The sequence below is a fragment of the Mus caroli genome, unplaced genomic scaffold (genome assembly GCF_978045245.1).
Source record: "Mus caroli unplaced genomic scaffold, Mus_caroli_1 scaffold_3, whole genome shotgun sequence".
In the NCBI taxonomy this organism is placed as follows: domain Eukaryota; kingdom Metazoa; phylum Chordata; class Mammalia; order Rodentia; family Muridae; genus Mus; species Mus caroli.
In genome coordinates this window covers 71,786,754-71,804,910 of record NW_028227258.1, presented here as the reverse complement: position 1 = coordinate 71,804,910, position 18,157 = coordinate 71,786,754, and the positions used below count along the sequence as shown (strand labels likewise).

The 18,157-nt window shown below is 44.5% G+C and overlaps 1 protein-coding gene across 1 annotated transcript in view; it reads left to right on the top strand.

Moving 5' to 3' along the window:
* Nup210l (nucleoporin 210 like) overlaps window positions 1-18,157 on the top strand; it is a 117,204-nt gene that overhangs the window by 31,787 nt on the left and 67,260 nt on the right. The window contains exons 10-14 of the mRNA XM_021157946.3: window positions 1,026-1,166; window positions 2,495-2,632; window positions 3,578-3,733; window positions 10,678-10,876; window positions 17,926-18,071. Of these exons, the coding sequence (XP_021013605.1) occupies window positions 1,026-1,166; window positions 2,495-2,632; window positions 3,578-3,733; window positions 10,678-10,876; window positions 17,926-18,071 (780 nt within the window). The remainder of the gene's footprint in view (window positions 1-1,025; window positions 1,167-2,494; window positions 2,633-3,577; window positions 3,734-10,677; window positions 10,877-17,925; window positions 18,072-18,157) is intronic.

The window sequence follows — 18,157 nt, the reverse complement described above, 5'->3', positions numbered from 1 at the left end:
GAATTAGGAACTATAGTTCCTAGTGGAATGGCATTGGCTGTCCTAAATGTATACGTTTCAACTGTTTTTGTCCCTGACATGAATCTTTCCAAAAATGAATATCATTTTAAAATCACACGTCTTCCTAATAAAATTTCCATAAGGGAAAAATTTGATTTTTCTTCTTTAAAGTAGCTAATTATTTTAAAAGATTAAAAAAAATTTGGGGGGTTTTTGGGTTTTTAATTTTGTTTCTGATTTTTGTTTTTTGCTTTGCTAGACAGGGTTTCTCTGTGTAGCCTTGGCTGTCCTGGAACTTACTCTGTAGACCAGGCTGGCCTCGAAATCAGAAATCTGCCTGCCTAGACCTCCCAAGTACTGGGATTAAAGATGTGTGCTACCTCCTCATGGCTTAAAATATTAAAAAAAAAATTTTGTGTAGAAATGGTTTTCCTGTAGATATGTATACCTGATACTCAATACAGCCAGAAGAGGGCATGGGATCCTCTGAACCCAGGGCCTCCGGAAGAGAGGAAGACTGAGCCATCTCTCCTGGCTCCTGTTTGTTTGATGCTTTTTGTTTGTTTTTTGAGGCAAAATTTCTCTGTAGCCCTGGCTGTCCTGAAATTTGCTCTATAAACCAGGTTGGCCTCAAACTCATAGAAATCCATCTACCTCTACCTCCCAAGTGCTGGGACTGAAGGTGTGTACCACCACTGCCTGGCTCCTGTTTTGTTTTGTTTTGTTTTAATTATGTGTATGTGGCTTTGTGTGTGAGTGTGGGTGCTCTCAGAGACCTGAGGTGTTGGATCATCTGGAGCTGGACTGAACCACCCTATGGCTGCTGAGAACTGAACTGGGTCTTCTACAAGAGCAACAAGTGCCCTTAATCACCGAGCCACCTCTCCAGCACACACCCCAAACCCTGTTCTTATGCCTCTATCCCTTAAATGCATAGCTACAGTCTTATCTATGGTTTGGAATTAAAGTGGGTTTAGGGGTAAAAACACATCTTCCACTTTATGTTGCTGTTGGACTGATTTCAGAACCTCAAGATCACGTTCCAGTTTTCCAAGGAGTACTTTGAAGAGCAGTTGAGTACTTCAAACGGATCTTACCATGTGGTAAAAGCCCTGAAAGACGGAGTTGTGGTGATAAATGCAACCCTGACCTCCAGCCTTCAGGAGGTAGGAGTCTTAAAACTTGTGGTTTCCTGGGAGCTCAGCAGGGTAGGCAGCCTTGATCTAAAGCAGCTGTGGCTTGCTATCTTTCTGTGTCTCACACCACACTTGGAATTGCATGCCTCGGCAAACTATCCTTTCGCTGCATGTAACATGTGGTTCCTTTAAGAAACTGTTTCATGTGTATAGTTCTCTGTGTCATCAGGTACACAAAACTTAAAAAGATTATTTTTCAAATTGTTGTGAGATGCACCTGTATGCAGGTGACCTCTGAGGCCAGAAGAAAACACTGGCTGCCCTAAAGCTAGAGCTACAGGCAGTACGGTCCTCTGCAAGAGCACTACAAACGTTTAACCACTGAACCAGCCAGCCCTGCAGACCCACATCAGGACTTATATTCTAAAATTCCAAACGGTTAACATGCTGATTTATTTAGTCATGTCCCGGACATTGAACTTTTACCTTATTTCCAGCTGTTTGTTTGTTTTAACCCAGAGTCTCTTCATGTATCCCAGAGTGGCCTTGAACTCAAAATCCTCCTGCCTCCGACTCCCAAGTGCTGCGCTCATAGCCCAGGACCCACATCCCCACCTTCCATTCTGCACTGTAGCTTGTTTTTCCACTGCTGGAAATGGCAGCGTCTTTGCAGATTTTTTTTTTTTCCTTTTTGTGACTTTTATACCAGAAATGGAGCTGCTGTGTAAGGATGTAGCCGGAATACTAGAGTTAGTCTTGTCTGTGGCCACCAGTGCTGATGAACAGAGGCAAGAACCGAGTCTTTAGTAGAATTTTTAATTTAGTATTTATATGTGCACAACCCACATTTGACTGATTAATAAGTCTATAGGTGGTGCCATGCTTGGGCAGGTAACCCTGGGTTGCATAAGAAAGCAAGCTGAGCAAGCCATGGAGAGCAAGCTGAGCAAGCCATGGAAAGTAAGCCAGTAAGCAGCTTCAGCTTCAGGAACCTCCGGGTCCCTGCTTTGAGCTCCTCCCCTGACCTCCCTTCATAATAGACTGTGAGCTCTAAGCTCCTCTTCATGTTGTCTTTGGCCATGGTGTCAGCAAGAGAGAGCAAACTAGAACAACTCCAAGTGTTTCTAATTTTCTGACCTTTTTTTTTTTTTCTTTTAAAGGCAGGCAGCTAACCTCAGCTGCCCTTGAACTCCTGACCCTCCTGCATGAGCTGTACCTGCCTCTACACTGAGATCTTTTTCTTTTAGAGGTAGAAGGTAGTTGAGTATTTTAGGGACATCCCACTTTGCTCATGTTTTCAGTATCAATGAAATTGTCTCAGGAAATCCATCCTGACCTGTCTTTTCTTATCCCTGCAGAGAAACAGTTCCCAGCCAAAAACCTATCAAATCAGTCATCAACAAGAGGTGAAGATATACTTTCCCATTCAGCTTAAACCCAGCTTTCTGGCCTTTCCCCATCATCCCCTGGGAATATCAAATCGGTTCACAGTTCAGGTACGGCATCCGCTAATAGCAAATTCACACAGAAATAAATCAGTTTCTCTGATAGTTAATTAGTGTCTCTAATCATGCTTTATTGAAGAAGTTTAGACATGTAGCCCAAGCTGGCCTTAAACTCTGTAGCCTCTGACTCTACTGCCTGCATTTCCTGAGTGTGGGAGTGTGGGAGGGTGTGAGTGTGGGAGGGTGGGAGGGAGTGTGGGAGTGTGGGAGTGAGGGTGTGAGTGAGGGTGTGAGGGTGTAAGGGTGGGAGTGTGTGAGTGAGGGTGTGAGTGTGGGAGTGTGGGAGTGAGTGTGTGAGTGAGGGTGTGAGGGTGTAAGGGTGGGAGTGTGTGAGTGAGTGGGGAAGTGTGGGAGTGAGTGTGTGAGTGAGGGTGTGAGGGTGTAAGGGTGGGAGTGTGTGAGTGTGTGAGTGAGGGTGTGAGGGTGGGAGTGTGTGAGTGAGTGTGGGAGGGTGGGAGGGTGGGAGGGTGAGGTGGTTACAGCTCTGCAGTGCCAGACCAGGTATCGGCAGTGCTGGGTCTTCACTCTATCTGCTGTGCTACACCCCAGGCCTAGATTGTTATTAACTTTTACCTCTCCACCAACTTAGTAGTGCAGCTCAGTGTTTGCTGCACCCCAAATCTGAGACTCGGTGTTCTTTCCATCTTTGCCGTCTGTCATTTCCTTGTGAGTTTTATGTCATTTTGCCATCTTCCCTGATGCCTTGATGGCCCTGTGACCCTCTGTGAGACAACAGCTACTTAGCTGCCCTTTAAGGCTCCTCTTGCCCACTTCCCTGCTTCCCTGCAGATTCACGGTTTCTTAGCAGGTTCAGAGATAGTTCATCCCAAAGCTTTATTATTTTTCTAAACTCGACACCAGCGGTCATGTTTTATGTTTTACTTAAAATCTGCTTTCCTTCCGGAAGACTTCATCCTAGGCTGTGGCTTTTCACAGGTAGAGGGAGGTAGTGGCAACTTCACCTGGAGCTCTTCTAACGAAACCGTTGCCATGGTTACCACCAAAGGGGTGGTAACCGCGGGCCAGGTGAGAGGGAACAGCACCATTTTGGCACGAGATGTACAGAATCCCTCTCGATCTGGAGATATTAAGGTACATGTCTCTTTAAATTATTTAAGGGTGTCTCCATATGTGTCCATATATGTCTGTGCACCACTGTGCCTGTTATCCATGGAAGCCATAAGAGATCATTAGATCCCATAGATCTGTACAGACAGTTGCGAGCTGCCATGTGGGTTCTGAGAATTGAACCTCGGTCCTCTGCAAGAGCAGCAAGAACTCTTAACTGTCGAGCCATCTCTTCAGCCCCATGGTTTTTAAATTTAAGTGCAGGAACATGTTTGAAACTTCATCTAGTACAACTTGACTATTTGAAAATTTTAACCCAGAGCTGAGGATGTGGCTCATTGGGAAGAATGCTTGCCTGCTGTGCACAAAGTCCTGGGTCCAATCCTTAGTGCCAGAAAACTGGGCATGGAGTCCATGCTTGTGATCCAGCGCTTAGGAGGTGGAGACAGGAGAATCACAAGTTCAGCATCATCTTCAACTACATGAAACCCTGTCTCAATGAATAGAACTAAATTAAAGTGTTATAAAATTTAACCTGGAAATACATATTTCTTAAGTACATCTGAATATGGGTTGACTACTACTTGACTTAAGAGCCATGTATTTGACATCTGTGTCTGCTTTCTCAATTGTAAAATGGGGTGGTCATGCAGGGGGTGTAACTCAGGGCCAGAGATCACTTACCTGTGTAAGGCCCTGGTTTCCATTCCCAGCACTGTGCCTGGCTTTTGTGTAGGTTTTGGGGACCCAAATTCAGCTCCCCATATTTGTGAGACAAGTTTTTAATAATTTAAAATAGTTTAAAATATTTTATTATATATAAATATATTTAATATTTTATTATATATAATATATTTAAATATATTTATATAAATAAATATATTATATACATATAATCTATATATAAATTCATATATCTATAAATATAAATAAATATATTTAAATATTTTAATATATTTAATATATTTTATTTGTTTTTTGTTTTTGTTTTCAAGACAGGGTTTCTCTGTGTAGTCCTGGCTGTCCTGGAACTCCCTTTGTAGATCAGGCTGGCCTCGAACTCAGAAATCTGCCTGCTTCTGCCTCCCAAGTGCTGGGATTAAAGGCATGCTCCACCACCGCTTGCCTTAATATATTTTAAAATAGCCTTTGCATATGAGGTGTGTGTAGAGTGGGCGTCTATGCCACAGCAGGGCATTTGGAAGTCAGAAGACAGCTTTTGTGGGACCAGTTCTCTCCTTCCATCTTTACAGGGGGTTCCAGAAATTAAATTCAGGTCACCAGGCTTATGTTGTATGGCAAGTGCCATTACCCATGGAACTGTCTCACTGGCTCCATAATCTGTCAAAAATCATTCGTGTGTGTGTGTGTGTGTGTGTGTGTGTGTTAGGCTGTGTGCAGGCATGCTATGGTGCACATGTGGAGGTCAGAGGACAGCTCTGTGAAGTCAGTTTTCTCTTCCACCATCACCTGATGTCCTAGTTTATTTTCTGTTGCTGTGATAAATACCACGACCAAAAGTGTGACCTCCCCTTTCTGGGGAGGAAAGGTTAGTTTGGCTTATACTTCTAGGTCTCAGTCCATGACCTAGAGATTTCAGGCCAGGAGCTCCAGCAGGAACTGAAGCAGAGACCACATATGAATGCTATTTAGAGCCTTGCTCTGTAGCCTTTCTTAAACAGCCCAGACTCAAGCTTAAGGATAGTACTGCCCATAGTGAGCTGGGCCGGGCCCACCCACACCAATCACTGAGCAAGAAAATGCCCCACGGACATGCCCATGCCACAATTCAGAGGCAGTTCTTCAACTGAGGCTCCATCTTCCCAGGTGTATCCAGCTGACAGTCAAGATTAGCCATCACACGAGTACCAGGGAGCAGGTCATTAGGTTTGTGTGACAAGTGCATTGTGTTCTCAGCTGCTTTGTTGACCCCTTATACATAGAGTCACCAATGGCTTTCATGCTAACCTTATTACTAGCCTCATAGTTTGGCTAGTTAATCTGCCTGTAAAAGACAAAATTCTTGCCAGGCTTGCTGGTACATACATGCCTGTCATCTCAGCAATTGGGAGCCGAAAGCAGAAAAAGTCAGAATTTGGTTAGCCTCAGGCTGGGTCATGTGAGGCCCTGTCTCAAACAAAAAACAAGGCCTGAACCTTTAATTAAATGGTCATTTGTCTATTCTTCTCCAGTTTAAGGTATATGCTGCTTTTCCCTGTGTCACTTGGCATTTTGTCATCATGTGGTGACCATTTATTGAGTGCCTGTGGGTTCTGAATATGTGTTGTCACAGGACCCCCTTCATGAAACTAAAATCCAAATAGGAAGATTTATTAATATGAGAACTTATACAATATTTCAAGGAAGATGTAAGAGGTATCTTATTTTATTTTTTTTCAAATTGCATAAAACATTTATTTCACAGTATAATTAAATACTAGTAAGGATAAATTCACTTTATGTGATAGTGATACCATATGAGGCTCCTAAAATCTCTATGAAGGGGAAGGAGGGGAAACCACAAAGCAGGAAATTGGGCTTTCCCTACACATGGAAGCATCAAGCTCTAAGTCTAAGAGAAGCCAGAACCAGGCAAAGCAAACACAAGGCAGAAGTCCTGGAGCAGGGCTCCAAGGCAGTGGCTTTTGCCTTCAGAGAGCTGATTCACAGAGCTGCCCCAACAATGCATGTACACCTAACAGGGTTTGGGGGGGGGTGGGGGGGGATGGGGGGGGAGTAAGTTGGTGCTTAAGGGTCTTTAAAGGTGACAAAACGAAGCGAAGGTTCTTGGTTCTGATCCAGGGACCACTGAGAACAGGTAAGGAATGAAATCTCACAAGGTGAGCAGGAAGCGCCTGGCAGCCTTCATGGGAAAGATGGACAAAGAGAAAGCACTCTCCAAGGGCCTGTAAGAGGTATTTTAAAGCATGAGCTCACTGCTACTTAGATCATGTAATAAAATTGATGGGCCAATGCAATGACTCAGCAGGTTTGAAGGCCCTTGCCATGCAAGCCCTGGAAACCCACATTTCAAGAGAGAACTCTACAAAAGATTGTCCTCTCACTTCCATGTGCACACTATGACATGTGTCCATGGCATTTGTGCATACACTCATATCAAAAGCACACATAGTAGTGGTAGCAGTGATGATGATGATGGTGGTGATGATGGTGGTGATGACATTCCTGAACTCTTTCAGTGAGTTTGAGGCCAGCCTGGTCTAGAACAGCCAGAGCTACATAATAGAGAGACACTGTCTCAAAAAAAAAATCAATCAATAAACTTAATGAAAGTGAAAAGCCACTCTTGGTGCTGGAGAGGTGGCTCAGTGGTTAAGGGCACCGACTGCTCTTCCAGAGGTCCTGAGTTCAATTCCCAGTAACCGCATGGTGGCTCACAACCATCTGTAATGGGCATCTTATGCCTTCTTCTGGTGTGTTTGAAGACAGCTACAGTGTGCATATACATAAAATAAATAATTTTTTTTAAAAAATTAAAAATAGAAAGAAAGAAAGAAAGAAAGAAAGAAAGAAAGAAAGAAAGAAAGAAAGAAAGAAAGAAAAGAAAAGCTACTCTTGGCAGATAAAAGAACAGTCCTCGTGGGTGGGGCTAACTAGTGACTACTTGGGAGGATACAGGCAATGAAAGCCGGAGGGCCACGCCAGGGTGTTCCTCTGTGAGTGAGTATTTGAGTTTTAACAGTGGTCCTGTACATTCGCATATTCCAGGTGCTGCTTTCAAGGCACAGCTGCAGGGTTCCGTGGTTCAGAAAACTCATAGCAGCACTTTCTCTCTCTTACAGATAGCACTTTGTAGCTCCTGGTATAGAAAAACGGGCAATCAATATAAGTTGTTTTTAAAACAGTTTATTAGGGTGGTAAGGCTTGTGCTTAGAAAGATACTTAATGTCTTAGCATTTCTATTGCTGTGAAGAGACACCATGACCACAGCTACTCTTATAAAGGAAAATATTTAATTGTGGCTGGCTTACAGTTTCAGAAGTTTAGTCCTTTACCATCGTTGGCAGGAAGCTGGCAGGCACAAAGACAGACATAGTGGTGGGTAAGGAGCTGAGAGCTCTACATTTTGATCTGCAGGCAGCAAGGAGAGACTGTGTGCCACAGTGGGCATAGCTTGTGCAACAGAGACCTCAAAGCCTGCCCCCATAGTGACACACTTCCTCCAACAAGGCCACACCTCCTAGTAGTGCCACTCCCTATAGGCCAAGCTCAAACACATGAAGCTATGAGAGCCATTTCTACTCAAACCACCGCCCCTAAGTACTACTTTTGTAATCACTAATGGTAATGACAATTATCTTAAAGAGCAAAAGCTAGCTGCTGCTGTAGGCGAGTAGACAACGATGGACTGAAGGCCAAGACACCAGCCAAACCTTGTTCTAGTTAAGTATCCATTGCTGTGATAAATGCTATGAAGTCAACGGGGGAAGAAAGGGTTTATTTCAAGTTACAGAAGTCAGAGTAGGAACTCAAGGCAGGGACTGAGGCACAGGCTTTGGAGGAACATTACTCACTGGCTTGCTCCCCGTGGTGCACACAACCTGCTTTCTTATACAACCCAGACCAACTACCCAGGGGCGGCCCTGCCCACAGTGGGCTGGAGCATCCCACATCAACCATTAATCAAGAAAATACCTTCACAGTCTTCCCTACAGGCTAATCTGCTGGAGACATTCTCTCAGTTGAGATCACTTCTTTCCAGATATCTCCAGTTTATGTTAAGCTTGCAAGCCTAAATTACTGAAATGATACTGAGACCTGAAAGGAGATGAACAAATTGCCTGGGTGTGGTGGTGAACACCTTCAACCCCAGCATTTAGGTAGATTTCTGCTATCTTAAGGCCAGCCTGGATTACATAGTAAATTCCAGGCTAACTAGAACTAAATAATGAGACCCTGTCTTAAAACAGCAGCAAAGCTGAGCAGTGGTGGCGAACACCTTTAATCCCATAACTCACAGAGGCAGGCAGAGGAAGGCAGCACTTACAGAGCCTACAGAGGAAGCTCCAGAAGAGCCAGGGCTACACAGAGAAACCCTGTCTCAGTCAAACAGCAACAACAAAAGAAGTGGACAAAATGAGAGGGCCTTATTTTAGGAGAGGGATGGGTTGAGATAGGGTCTCAGTCTGTAGACCAGGCTTGTCTTAAACTCAGTATGTTGCCCGGGTTGACTTTAAACTCTTGGCCATTCTCCTGCCTCATCCCAAAGGCTGGAATTGTAGGAGAAAAGATTTGATGAGCACTTGGATAGTGGAAGTAAAAGATATAAAGCTACAGAGATGGTGTGGAAGTATGTTGTCAATACAGAAAACGGAGAGGGAAAGGAGACAGGCTGCTTTTGGGAACATTGAGTGTGAGTCTTACCTTAAGTCTAGATCACTTACCTCTAGTGCCAGGGTCAGTGAGGTGTTATGCTGTGTTGTGTTTTCATTCTTGGGTTTGTTTTTGTTTTGACAGGCCCTCACTCTGTAGCCCAGACTAGCTTCAAACTTACTAACTCACGACAATTCTCTTGCATCCACCTCTTGTGTGCTGAAATTCCAGGCCACCTCAAACCAAGCAAATATAAAAGTGTACTTGTTCAGAACAGATGGGTTATTTCCCCAAGCGTGGTTGTGTGTGTGTGTGTGTGTGTGTGTGTGTGTGTGTGAGTGTGTGTGTGTGAGTGTGTGTGTGTGTGAGTGTGTGTGTGTGTGAGTGTGTGTGTGTGAGTGTGTGTGTGAGTGTGTGTGAGTGTGTGTGTGTGAGTGTGTGTGTGTGTGTGTGTGTGAGTGTGTGTGTGTGTGTGTGTGTGTGTGTGTGAGTGTGTGTGTAGTTTTTCGACACAGGGTTTCTCTGTATAGCCCTGGCTGTCCTGGAACTCACTCTGTAGACCAGGCTGGCCTCGAACTCAGAAATCTGCCTGCCTCTGCCTCCCAAGTGCTGGGATTAAAGGTGTGCACCACCACGCCCAGCTTCCCCAAGTGTTTTTAATCAGTTGAATTTGTAGGTGTATGTGAAGTGCTGACCTAAGTTGACCTGGTTAGGTTTTATTTTGTCATCTTGACACAAGCTAGAGTCATTTGACAAGAGGGAACCCCAATTGGGAAAAAATATTGGTCTGTAGGGAAGCCTATAGGGGCACTTTCTTAATTAATGATTGATGTGGGAGAGCCCAGCCCATTGTGGGCTGGTGGTCCTGGGGGCTCTAAGGGAGCAGGCTGAGAAAGCTGTTTTCCTCTGTAACCTCTGCTTCAGCTCCTGCCTCCAGGTTCCTGTCCTGTGTGAGTTCCTGTCCTGACTTCTTTATACAATGATCTGTTACCTGAAAGTTTAAGCCAAATAAATCCTTTTCTCTCTAAGTCTCCTTTAGTCATGATATTTCATCACAGCAATAGGAACCCTAAGACAAACTAGGCTCTGGTGGTGCACATCTCTAATCCCAGCACTCAGGAAGCAAAAGCAGGTAAACCTTTGAGTTCAAGGCCAGCCTGGTCTACAGAGTAAATTCCAGGACAGCCAGAGCTACACAGAGAAGTCCAAACTCCCCCCCCCCAATTTATATTTTATACATATATATATATATGTAAAAAATATATATAAACTGGAGGCTAGATTAGTGATAGTGAGCTTTCTGAGCATGCACAGGATCTGCATTCAACTTGAGCATCACCACCACCCCACCAAAAAAGAAAAGAAAGACTAGGGGGACTGAAGGAAAACATGTAAGTAAGTAACAGCAGTGTGCGGAGAGGGTAAACATACGTTGTTGAGACATGATCTCACTGTGGCCGAGGATGAACCTGACTCTATTGTATTGGCTCAGCTTTCTAAGGGCTGGACTCAGGCATGTGCCCCACACTAAATTGTTCATATTTATGTGTATATTACATATGTATAGACACACAGCCCATGATTATGAGTGTGTCTTAATGTCCTTTCCTAAAAGTTAATTGCTTTTCCCTAAGGTGTATGTCATGAAGCTGAACAAAATGGAACTGTTGCCATTTCAAGCTGATGTGGAAATTGGCCAGATTATTGAGGTATCCATTGCAATGTATCATGTAAATACAGAGACCAAGGAGGCCATCGCATTCACAGACTGCTCGCACTTACCCCTCGATCTCAACTCGGATAAGCAAGGAGTCTTCACTCTTTTTAAAGAAGGCAAGGCTAAGCTTTTACCACCCCACCCCTTCATCCTTTAATTAAGGGACAACTACCACTGAAGTTTAATTCATACAATTCTTTCTCTCCTTCCCTCCCTCCCTGCCCCTCCCACTCCCCTCCCCCCAATAGGATGCTGCTATGTAGCCTAGGCTGGCCTTGGATTCATAATCTCCCTGTCGCCGGGTGTGGTGGCGCACGCCTTTAATCCCAGCACTCGGGAGGCAGAGGCAGTCGGATTTCTGAGTTCGAGGCCAGCCTGGTCTACAGAATGAGTTCCAGGACAGTCAGGGCTATACAGAGAAACCCTGTCTCGAAAAAAAAAAAAAAAAAAAAAAACCATAATCTCCCTGTCTCAGCCTCCTGAGTGCTGGCGGGAAAGGCCTTGATGCAGTTGTTACTCTACTCTTTTTTATGAATATTGACACTGAGAGCAAAAGCACGGCACGGGTGTTGTGTCTTTGTGTGTGGTGTGCATATATCATATATGTGCTCATGTTCATGTGGATGTGGATGCACATCACATGTGTTCACATGTATGTGCGCCCTGGATTTGGAGGTGATATTGGTGTCTTCCTTGATTGGATGCAAGTTTATTTATCGAAGCAGAGCTTGCCACTGAACTCAGAGCTCACCCCTTCTCACTGGTCTAGCTTGTTTTGGGGTCCTGTCTGCTCCACAAGTGCTGGAATTCCAAGTGGTCATCACACCTGCCTGGCTCTTTCATGGGTTTGGGAGATCTGAACTCTGGTCCTCACACTTGGAGGGAAATGAGTGCTTTATCTTCTGAGCCATCTCCCTATCCCCAAAGCTGAGCTTGCTAACCCTGTGGCTGAACAGACCATTTCCAGCCATAGGAGCATCTTCTATTTCTGGCCTCCCTTTCCTTTCCTCTTTCTTTCTTTAATACATGTATTTTTGTTTTCAGGAGTGAGGATTGATCCTAGGGACTTGGACATGCTAGACGGTGTCCCCAGGCTTTCATGTTTCCTTTTTAAGAGGAGTATGGTGTCATTTCATGACTGTATGTTATTGTCAAAAGGAGATAATATATTTATCTTTTCTTTTCTTTTTTGAGGCAGAGCCTCATGTAATCCAGACTGGCTTTGAACTTGCTATGTAACCAAAGATGACCTTGAATTTTTGGTTTCCTGCCTCCTGCTGAGATGATCAGGAATACCATGCCTGATTTACACTCTACTGGGGACAGAGCATGCCCAGTAAGCACTCTCCCAACTCAGCTATACCTTTAGTCTTGACAGTATGTTTTTCTAGTGAAAAAGGAAAACACAAATAATTTATTTATAAAGACCAGCATGCATGCTTCTTGCTGTTGAAGTTCATATTTTATACTGAGCCCCACTGATTTTCACCAATATAGTGCAGAAGTAACATGGGATATTTCTTTAGCATTTAGTGTTTGCCAGTCTCTTTTGTGAGTACTTTCCCATATTAATTCCTGTGACTCGTTGATGTCTGGAGGAGTGCCATCAGCCCGACTTCTTCCTTATCCTGCTTGCTCATCAGCGTGTAGCATCCTTCGGCTTTCCTCGCTCTTCTCTTCTAAGCTCTAACTAATGATGTAAGATATAACAAACATCACTTTAACCTTTTATCCTGATAACCATTGTAAATGGCTTTAAAAAGTTACTTAATAATTATCAATATGACCTGGCCAGTCCCCCAATAATCAAGGCAGAATCCTACAGACTTATTTATTTATTTACTTATTTTTATGTATGTGAAAACGCTGTCTCTGTCTTCAGACACACCAGAAGAGGGCATCAGATCCCGTTACAGATGGTTGTGAGTCACCATGTGGTTTCTGAGAATTGAACTCTGGACCTCTGAAAGAGTAGTTGGTGCTCTTACCCTCTGAGCTATCTCTCCAGCCCTCCTATGGATTTTTAAAATCAGCTTTAGCATGATTACTGGGCTAATTACCCCTAATATATTTTTCTATACACTAGACTGTTAATTCCCCTGCTGTGCTCCCCAAGTTCTTGTTTGAGTCCTGAGTTATTTCTGTTCCATCAATCTGTCCTCAGGGGACATTTCACTCAGCTACAAGCTCCTGGTCCATCACATCTAATGGAGACCTCCTGTACTTTTGTCTTCTTTCTCCTTCTCCCTCCTCCTCCTCTCCCGTCTTCTTCCTTCACTTTTTCCTCCTGGTCTATACCCTGTGACCCCCAGACAGTAGCTGAAACCCCACCTACCTCTATTTTCCCCAGTAATTAACCAATAGCTTTAAGTTGGGAGCAACCAGATCTTAGAGTTAAGAATTTAACATTTGAATGCACAGCACCAGATGAATCCTCAACAACTGTTGTGCCAGGAAGCCATCGTATATCCCAAAAGACCACCAAGGAGCTGTTTCTGATGTAGTCCCATTGGGATCTCCTTATTACTAATTCAGGTTTGGGCTTACTCACTGCTGGCCCACAGGACAGTTTGGCAAAGCAGCCCTGAAATGGAAATAATTGGTGGGGGCAGTGGGGGGGTGGTGTCCAGTCTGGCAAGCATGTAACTAAATGTCTATTGTAAGCCGACAGGTGGGTGCTCTGAAGCAAGACCATATACAATCACAAATGGTCAGAAAGAACATCTAGAACAATCAGACTAATCTTTGATTAACTGTTGCTAGGAAGTAGCTAGGGAGTAGCTCAGGCCAAGAGCAAGCTGTGGGGTCCTTCCTAGTGCTTGGCAGCAGCTTGGGTTCAACTGTGGGCCAAGTTCTCAGGCTTTTTGTTTTTCTTTTAAGATGGAGGCTGGTTTTAAGATGGAGTAGGTTTGGCCTCTCATTCCCCACTTTCTCTGGTAACTAGAAGGCCCAATCATAGGACTTCCTGAAGCTGGTAGTGACTTTTTATCATCATGTTAATTAGTCTCAAGTCTTTCTTTTATGATCTGGACTAATTTGTTTAGGATGTAGGGGCCGAAGGTAAGGAGCAGAAGTGAAATGAGCAGGGGCCCAGCAGGGTAGATATCAGGGTGGTCAGCCATGGGGAGCTGTTGATCTGTAGTTGAACCAGCCTTGTGCCTGTTCTCTTTTTTTTTTTTTTTTTTTTTTTTGGCCAAGCCCTCTCCCACTTTGGCCATTGATTCTTTGACCACTCCAGAGTGTCAACATAAATCAGCATTCTGTTTGAGGGCTGCACAAACAGGAGATCCAGCCCCCTCCTATTTTGGAGTACTACCTCTTCCAGGGAGCCCAGAAAATCTTGGAGATTTTTTTTTTTTAAAAATCTCTCTATATCAGTATAGATATATGGCCTCTCTTAGACCATCATACTGCTTGTTTTGCAACACCAAGGAAGCTATACCAGCCACGTCTAGTTCAATGAGAACCGCCAGAGTTTCAGCCTAAATTGGTTTTCCCTTGGCTCTTCTGGGGACTAAACCCGAGGTTCCATCCAATCTAGAGCATGGTTGTCTGTGTGATAGATGATCCTGGGTACAACTGGACAAGTATACAGAATTCTTTGTCCTGATATAGTATAGCTCTGTGGATGCATGTGGTAAACCCTGTAGTATGTGCATATCCACCCGGCTTTGTTGGATGGTAATAGGTATTTATCATTATCGGGATTTGTCTTGTGGATCCGGTTACAAAGATGGCTGTAGGCCCCAGGGACTGTCTCTATACAGGTGCCCTGACCCTCTATGGCCTGTAAGGTCATAAGCCTAGCTTCCCCTTGCTACCATCTACACTCATTGGGGGACTCAGTTTCAGTAAAGTTTCAAATCAGGGCTATGCCTTCAAGGTCTTATCTCATAGCACAGTCAACATGACTCAGCTAACCCAGCTCTGGGGCACTGGTGACTAGAAAAGGCCTGACCATCATATTCCAGAGTGGGTCAGAGCTATCATTACTCAGCCTTTGTGTTGGTCTGGTGGCTTGGATTGGGGCCTTCTTAGGGGAAGATGGATGTGGGCCTTGGGGTAGGATTGGCGTCCAGGCCCACAGAGGTGGTGGGCATTGGGGCTGAGAGCAATTGGAGGTGTCTGAACATAGAGTCAGATGGTGGACAGGATCTTGATAAACTCAGTTCCCCAAGGTTTTGTTGTTGTTGTTGTTATTTGTTTGTTTGTTTGTTTTTGTTTTTGTTTTTTCGAGACAGGGTTTCTCTGTGTAGCCCTGGCTGTCCTGGAACTCACTTTGTAGACTAGGCTGGCCTTGAACTCAGAAATCTGCCTGCCTCTGCCTCCCAAGTGCTGGGATTAAAGGCATGCGCCACCACTGTCCGGCGGGTTTTTTTTTTTAAAGGTTTAATTTTATGCGTTTTTTTAAAAAGATGTATTTATTTATTTATTTATTTATTTATTTATTTATTTAGTGTATATGAGTACACTGTAGCTGTCTTCAGACACTCCAGAAGAGGACATTGGATCCCATTACAGATGGCTATGAGCCACCATGTAGTTGCAGCCCAGTCCCCAAGTCTTACTGATAGTTTGAGATGCTATCTTACTTACTGAAGGCTGAATGCAGCCTTCCTGCGGTGATCTGTGAATCTAATAATAAGAGGATTGTATTTCTCCCCACAGTCCCGGGAATTGAGCCTAGTCATGGTGATGAGGTCCTTACTGGGGGAGGGGGAGACTTCTAGTGTTTCCATCCAGTGGATTTGCATCTCCAGGCTGCCCAGAAGAAAGCCTCAGGGCCTCCACATTTGTTGCATTGGTCCCTGCTCTGGGAATGTCCTGGGCAAACATACAAAGCTTGGTGTTTAGTCTCCCATCCCACCAAATGTGTATTGCAGCCATAAGCTGGCAGATACCTTTCAACATTGTTCTAGAGAGGTGGGCCCCATTCTTTACCCACCAGATCACAAAGTTAGACATGGAGATCGGGGAGCCAGGTACCCAGGGAAGTGGAGTTGATCATCTTTCCTGTGGCTGTATTGATAATGACCCTGGTAAGATTAAGGGGCTGGAGGGGGCTGGGGTTTGTAGTACATACAGCACAGAGGCTCATCAGGATCGTTGTAACTTGAGAGTGAGAGTGTTGGAAGGGTGTCTGATTCCTTCTATTTCTCTTGTTTCCGGCTGGTCTGGGGCATCCTCAACTACAAATGGGTCTGTGATTCGAGTGTATATGGCGGATCCACACTGCAATTCTGTCAACCTTTAAGGCAGTAGGTGTGGTCAGGATGATGATATAGGAACCTTTTCAGTGAGGCTCTAATGACTCATGGTGGTGTCTGTTTATCAGGACCCCATCTCTGGGCCACCTGTTCCGGAGGGGGGCCTGTTTTATAGAGAGCATGGAGTTTAGGCCAAACATGTTTATGAGCCCATTGGACACCTTGAGATGGTTCAGCAGTTGGTGATCTTCGAACTCAGTGATAACTTCTCCCTGTTTGTTAAGAACAATGGGAGGTGGTATCCTAAACGTGACTTAAAAAGGGGTGAGTCCCATCTGGAAAGGGGAGTTTCATACCCAGTAGAGATCGAAGGGGAGAGTTACTCAGTCATTCTGAGTCTCTTAGGTCAATTTAGTTAAGGTCTCTTTTAGGATTTCATTTATTCTTTCTACCTGTCCTGAACTTTGGGGTCTATAAGCACAACAAAGGTTTTAATCAATCTCCAGAATATTGGTTAGTCTCTGACTTACCTGGGACACAAAAGCTGATGTATTGTCTGGCTCTATCATCTGAGGAAGTCCATACCTTGGCAGTATATCCTCTAAGAGTTTCTTTGTCATCGTGGAAGTAGTTATATGTTTGGTGGGGAAAGCCTCAGTTTAACCAGAGAAGGTATCTATAAACATCGGTAAATATTTATATCTAAAAGTTTCTGGTTTAACCTCTATGAAGCCTGTCTCTTAGACTCTGGATTTTGTGCCTCTGAACCTATTACTGGGGTTCTTCTTGTTAGGCACACATTAGTTGGCTTTACAGTTCTCGACAATCTCAGCTATCTTTGAGTCGGCATTGCTAATCTTGATATCAAATTCTGCATTGTCCAGACACCCATGTTGGGGGAGTGGTGGATCTTCTTGGGTCCTCTGGAGCTGTGGTTAGAAGGGTTGCAAGTGCACTGTGGGTACTGGGTACTGAGCTTGGGTCCTCTGGAGCTGTGGTTAGTAGGGTTGCAAGTGCACTGTGGGTACTGGGGACTGAGCTTGGGTCCTCTGGAGCTGTGGTTAGAAGGGTTGCAAGTGCACTGTGGGTAGTGGGGACTGAGCTTGGGTCCTCTGGAGGATCAGTCAGTGCTTGTAACTGCTGAGCTCTTTCTTCAGCCCCAAGTTATACTTTTAATGTGTTAAAATTATTCTGTTTCTATATCCTAATTTCTTTTTTAAATCTTTTTGTTTTGTTTTGGTTGTTGTTGTTTTTCTGTATAACCCTGGCTGTCTTGGAATTCACTCTGCAGACCAGGCTGGCCTTGAACTCAGAAATCTGCCTGCCTCTGCCTCCCGAGTGCTGGGATTAAAGGTGTGCATCACCATGCCTGGCTCCTAATTTCTTAAAAAAACAAAAACAGCCGGGCGTGGTGGTGCAGCTCTTTAATCCCAGCACTCGGGAGGCAGAGGCAGGCAGATTTCTGAGTTCGAGGCCAGCCTGGTCTACAGAGTGAGTTCCAGGACAGCCAGGGCTATACAGAGAAACCCCTGTCTCAAAAAAACAAAAAAAAAAAAACAAAAACAAAACCCAAAAACAGCTGGGCATGGTGGCACACGCCTTTAATCCCAGCAAAGGCAGGCGAATTTCTGAGTTCGAGGCTAGCCTGGTCTACAGAGTGAGTTCCAGGATAGCCAGGGCTGTACAGAGAAACCCTGTCTCGAAAAATCAAACAACAACAACAACAACAAAAAACAACAACCAAAAAACAAAAACAAAAAACAGACTATTTATTATTCTACTTTAGTTATGGTGGAGATGTGTGTGTTGTTGGGACAGGGTTTCCTGTTGCCCAGGCTTGCCTTAAAGTTAATTGTAGCTGAGGCTGGCTGTGAACTCCTGATTCTTGTCAGCCACCTCCCAAGAAAGTGTAACCCGTGTCCCCATGCCTGTTTGAAGTCATGTCTTTTGATTGAAAGGTATTCAGAAGCCTGGAGCGATGCACTGTTCTAGTGTCCACATAGCAGCCACATCTCCGGGCCACACTCTGGTGACCGTCAGTGTGACTGGGCATGAAGAGCATGTGTGGAGCAGCGCCACATTTGCTGCTTACGAACCTCTAAAGGTGAGCCATCCCGGAAGGCCTGGGGAGTCTTGGATGCTTGCCATCTATGCCATCTCCTTGGAACTGGCAGTCAGAATCTGTGACCT